At 37.1% G+C, this 5,735-nt stretch overlaps 1 protein-coding gene across 1 annotated transcript; it reads left to right on the top strand.

Moving 5' to 3' along the window:
- The first annotated feature begins 552 nt into the window (after positions 1-552).
- On the top strand, positions 553-5,449 carry LOC115955564 (subtilisin-like protease SBT5.4). Its single transcript, XM_031073736.1, has 11 exons — positions 553-684; positions 884-993; positions 1,107-1,204; positions 1,339-1,503; positions 1,945-2,053; positions 2,549-3,092; positions 3,492-3,589; positions 3,726-3,971; positions 4,076-4,190; positions 4,305-4,518; positions 4,632-5,449. The coding sequence occupies exons 1-11, from the start codon at positions 601-603 to the stop codon at positions 5,177-5,179; spliced, it is 2,331 nt and encodes a 776-aa protein (XP_030929596.1). The 5' UTR covers positions 553-600; the 3' UTR covers positions 5,180-5,449.
- Positions 5,450-5,735: the final 286 nt, after the last annotated feature.

Genomic DNA, 5,735 nt, shown 5'->3' with positions numbered 1-5,735 from the left:
TAATTTCTTAACAAATTTATCAAAATACACCGCCCATCGCGCAGGATACCAGCTAGTAGTTCCAAAAGGCAGTAGATAATAGGAGGTCATCTTGTTCCATTTTTAGCCCGGGTTAGAGTAATGGCGGTTACATTTACATCACAGACACAAAATGATAAGAAATTTTCTTTTCTCTTCCTAGTTCCTCCTCTTTTTGAGGCCAAAGAATTAGACAACAAAACTCAAAAACACTTTTTTTTTCTTATTTTGAGAACACAAACACATCATTTCCAACCATGTAACAACTGTACGTGTCATTTTTGGGAAAAAAAAGAATTTGGTATTTGAATAAAAAAGAATCGCAAAGTCATTCTGTCTATTTTTTTTTTTTCAGCAGCCCATTCTGTCTAAATTGACTATATTCAATTGAAAGGTTATCGTCTTGAAATGGCAAAACCATACTACATTCCGTTATTGAAGGATGACCAGTTATCTGTATCATCCAAAGACACAGCAAAGCTGAGTTATAAAAGCAGAGGAAAGCAGAGTCTCTTTACTATCTCTAGCCACAAAATTTTATTCTTTGGTTTTGTGACTTGAGAGAGTTGATAGGGAAGAAAAATGACCTTTTCTTTTCTCCCCTCAATTATTTTATCCCTTGTTGTTTTCTTTCTTTTGCATACCACCACCAATGGCGCTAAAAAGGTAACAACATTTTGGTTTCTGATCAATGTTGTCATTCAAAGTTCTATGTTTTTTGTTTTCATGAAAAGGTTTTGATATTTTATGCATGTGAATAAAATTTCAAGTTCTAAATGTATGTCATTACAAGTATTGATCTGGGTATTTGATAGACTTCTATAACTGTTTCATCAATGGCCTTAATTTTTACATCTTGGTGCAGTCTTATATTGTGTACATGGGAGCACAATCGCATCTATTTGATGCTTCATTGCAAGAACTTGACAGTGTGACGAATTCTCATTTAGACTTGCTTGGATCATTCGTAGGAAGGTATAAAATTTGATAACAGGTGTCCTGTATAACTTATGTTCTTCTTTCTTTTTTCTTTTTGGTCAATGTTGAATAAAAATGACAACATTATCATTTATAAATTTCTTGCACAGTACTGCGAAGGCTAAGGATGCAATCATTTACTCTTATACAAGACATATCAATGGTTTTGCTGCAATTCTTGATGAGAAAGAAGCAGCAGAGATTGCAAGTGAGGAATACAATCTAATTCAGTTCTCTGGATTTTATATTGATGGCTCTGTTTTCCTCTGTTTCTGTCCCTGCTGCAAGCTAAATTTATGCAGTTGGGACCTTATCTGACAATGGCTGTGTTTTCACTTGCAGAGGATCCAAAAGTAATATCAGTATTCCCAAACCTACCAAGAAAACTGCACACAACCCGGTCGTGGGAATTTCTTGGGCTTACTAAAGATGGACAAATTCCTGATTCATCAGCATGGAAAGCAGGGAGGTATGGTGAAGACGTAATCATTGGAACCCTTGACACCGGTCAGTCTTATATTCTCTTTTACTTCAAGATTGATTGCTCTTTCCTTTCAAAAAGTGTGAAGAAATATGAAAATGTTGCATGCATGTTTCTAGCCCAACTAACTTATTTGTACAAGCCCTTAAAGTTGGCTATGATGAAAACCATATGCTTTGTGTTACTGCTTTGACATGAACATATTTGGTTGTAACTCTCTCTCTATTAATTTCCCCACTGCTTAGGTCATCCACATTCACTTATTCTTATCTTTGCAACTTGATATTTGTTATCATTAACAATTTGCAACAGTTAGAATCACTAAAGTAATAAATCTCAATTATCTACATATGCAATATGTTCACGTGTATATATAAAAAAATATTAGTGCAAATTTTCCTATGTTAATTGCTATTTTGTTTTGACATTTTATGGTGTACCCTCTTTTCCCAATGGGATTGTGCTAGGTGTTTGGCCAGAATCAAGGAGCTTCCAAGATACGGGGCTTGGTCCCGTCCCAGCCAAATGGCGTGGCATCTGTCAACCTGGCCATGAAGATGGAGTTCGTTGCAACAGGTCTTCTTTTTTCCCTCCATTTATGCCAACTTTCTCGAAAAAATTTGAATAGGAAATACCTCATCAGATTGTGTGTATTGCCTTAATGAGTTCATATTGAAAGAGTCTGATTACTATGAAGTAGATTACGTTGATAACCAAAAAGAGACAGAATTTTGATTTTGATAACAGAAATGAGTTTATAAATTTTGAAAAGCTATTGAAAGAACAAAGGTGGTTCATCATCACACTTGAAAACAAAGTATGTGCTAATTTAGCTTCATGGGAATTATCAGGTCTTAAATGCTTAAGTAAATTTTCAAAGCAAAGAACCACATGGAATGGCTTCTAATGTAATATGATTAGATAGAAATCACCCTCTAGTTGTTCTTGTTAAGTCAATCTGGTATTTGCTTGTGTTTCTACCAAGAAAGGCTTCCTTATATGCTCTCTATTCTCGTATGTTCACATTTGAATATGGCCAGGCTTCACCGTTTTTAATTGTTATGTATGCAGGAAGTTGATTGGAGTTCGGTACTTCAACAAAGGTTATGCTGCAGCATTAAAAGCTCCTCTTAACGAATCCCTTAACTCTGCTCGTGATCTGGTGGGCCATGGCACCCATACCTTATCTACCGCCGGTGGTAACTTTGTACCAAACGCTGGTATTTTTAACATTGCCAATGGCACTGCTTCAGGTGGATCACCAAGAGCCCGTGTGGCTGCCTACAAGGTCTGCTGGCCACCAACCGCGACTGCTGGCGGCTGCTATGATGCAGATATCATGGCTGCCGTTGATGCTGCAATTAGTGATGGTGTTGATGTGCTCTCAATTTCTCTTGGTGGCACTGTTCAGAATGAATTTTTCATGGATGGGATATCAATAAGTTCCTTCCATGCTGTTAAGAATAATATTGCTGTGGTTTGCTCAGCTGGCAATTCTGGACCAGATTGGGGGACTGTAACAAATGCGGCTCCATGGATTTTCACAGTTGGGGCTAGTACAACAGACAGGAATCTTGCTAACTATGTTTCTCTTGGCAACAAGATGCAAATCGAGGTATTGTGTATCTTATTTTTCACGGTCCACGTATAAAAATATTCAAGGGATTAATTTCAGTATGCATATAACACAAAAGTGAGTTGTGGCTAGCCAAGTTCTGTGCTGTAGGCTTATTCAGCTATGCCCTTACATTGAGAATCTGCAACAATTAGATGATTCTTAATACTAAGGTGCTTTGCCTTTGGCATTGCAGTTGAATAAGGTGGGAGTTCAATCCTACCATTTTTTTTCCATATAATGCATATTCAATAGAGCATTATTGATAAACTAGTTGTGGAAAGGACCAGGAATTTTTAAAAATTTCCTCCAAATGCAACTTTTGACAAGAAATATGTAAGTTATCCTTATTCATTACATGAAAACAGTTGTAGTGACATTCCTAATTTTCATTGTTAGGGAGTAAGTCTTTCAGCTTCAGGCGTGCCAGGTGGAAAGTTCTATCCATTGATCAGTGCTGAAAATGCCAATATTGCAAACGTATCCACCACATCCGCGTAAGCACAACCACTCCATGTCCTCAATATAACACAAATATAATTTTGTAATATCAAATTTTATGATTACCTTTCTTCAATTCTCTACCATATAAAACTGAGTTTTTTTTTTTTTTTTCCCAATCTTTTCTGGTAGTCTGTTTTGTTATGCTGGAAGTCTTGATCCCATAAAGGTGAAAGGCAAGATTGTGTTGTGTCTACGAGGGGAGAATGCAAGAATTGAAAAGGGCAGTGAGTGTCTTAGGGCAGGTGCTGTAGGTATGATATTGGCTAATAGTGAGATTGATGGGAATGATCTTTCAGCTGATCCTCATGTGCTACCTGCTTCACTTATAAAATATACTGATGGCCAAATCATATTTGGTTACCTTAACAGTATCAAGTACTTATCTTTTTCACTTCTTACAGTCATTTTTGAACTAGTTAGACCCAAGACTATTTTCTAACAAGTTATAATTGTTATGAATGGATATTTCATTGTAATAGGAACCCCACTGCTTCCGTTACTGATGTAAAGACAGTATTAGGAGTAAAGCCAGCACCATTTATGGCTGCATTCTCATCTAGGGGACCCAGTAAAATTGAGCCAACAATTCTCAAGGTCTGCTAAGCAATTCAATCTTCGACATTTTTTTTTTTTTTTTTTTAGCATTATTTTGAAGTATACATCATGTGTAGATTCTCTTATGTGCTTAACTTTTTGTGTTAATTGCAGCCTGATATCACTGGACCAGGAGTGAGCATACTTGCTGCTTTCACCGAAGCAGTAAGTCCCACTGGATTAGATAATGACAAACGCCGGTTTCCTTACTCTATGATCTCTGGCACTTCCATGTCATGTCCTCATGTTGCTGGCATTGTTGGCCTTCTCAAAACACGGTACCCTCACTGGAGTCCGTCAGCTATCAAATCTGCAATCATGACTACAGGTAAACATTCTCTTTAAGTTCATATGGCAAATCCTTCATGCTGTGAAGTCAGAGAAGTGTCGCACATTCTTGTTCACCACCTCTAATCTTTCCATTTCCATTTTCAACTCCAGCAATAACCCAAGATAACACCAGGAAGTCAATTCTGGACTCATCCACTGTCGAAGCGACACCATTTGCCTATGGTTCAGGACATGTGAACCCAAACAGTGCAATGGACCCTGGACTCGTTTATGACGCTACAACTGAAGATTACTTGAACGTCTTATGTGCTCGTGGCTACAATGATACCATGATCCGATTATTTTCTCAGAAGCCTTATTCATGTCCCGATACTTTCAGTCTAGAGGACTTCAACTACCCTTCAATCGCAGTTCCTAACATCCAAGCACGCAATGTGACTCTTACTAGAACAGTAACTAACGTTGGTTCTCCAGGCACATACAAAGTGCGTGTCAGGCAGCCCTCTGCAGTTTTCGTCACTGTCAAACCTAGTGTTTTGGAGTTCAAGACAACTGGTGAAAAGAAGACCTTCCAGGTTATTATTACGCCCAATGTTGCCAAATTAGGCACTAGAGCCGGCTATGTATTTGGAGATCTGATTTGGTCAGACGGCAAGCACTCAGTCAGGAGTCCTATTGCAGTGAATCTTGCTAGCTAGAAATAAAAAAAATAGGTCCATTTTTAAGATGTTTTCATTTGCTAGAGCCTACGGTGTTCTATGTTGGAAGAACAGAATTCGTCTTTCCTCTTGGACACAATAATTATATAATCCTAGTTCTAGTAGAAAATGAAAACAGAAACATCAAGATGATTTGATTATTTGATTGCCTTATGTATCTTATGCCTCTTTCTTGTTCCTTCAAACTGCATCACCACGTGTAAACCCCAAAATGTCGGCTTATTGGAATAATATTCTCATTTATCATGATGACTCATAAAGTTGTGACTTCAACATATTTCCAATAAAACTTTTTTTTTTGGGTGGGCCATTTCGTCCCTCTCAATCTCCTAGGCTTTGCCTATGAATATGATAGGATTTAAACCCTGTAACATCTACTTCTTGACAAATGACAAGTACTCATCATCATTAGGCTAAGAAGGATTCAAACCTAAAAGTTTTATTTTTTATTTTTTTATTTTTTTATGTTAACTTAAGTTTTTAATTACAATAGATTTTACCTTTTTATTTTGTGGATAGAATCCAATAGATTTTA

Source organism: Quercus lobata, chromosome 8 (assembly GCF_001633185.2).
Source record: "Quercus lobata isolate SW786 chromosome 8, ValleyOak3.0 Primary Assembly, whole genome shotgun sequence".
NCBI classification, from domain to species: domain Eukaryota; kingdom Viridiplantae; phylum Streptophyta; class Magnoliopsida; order Fagales; family Fagaceae; genus Quercus; species Quercus lobata.
This window is presented reverse-complemented; position numbering and strand designations above follow the sequence as displayed.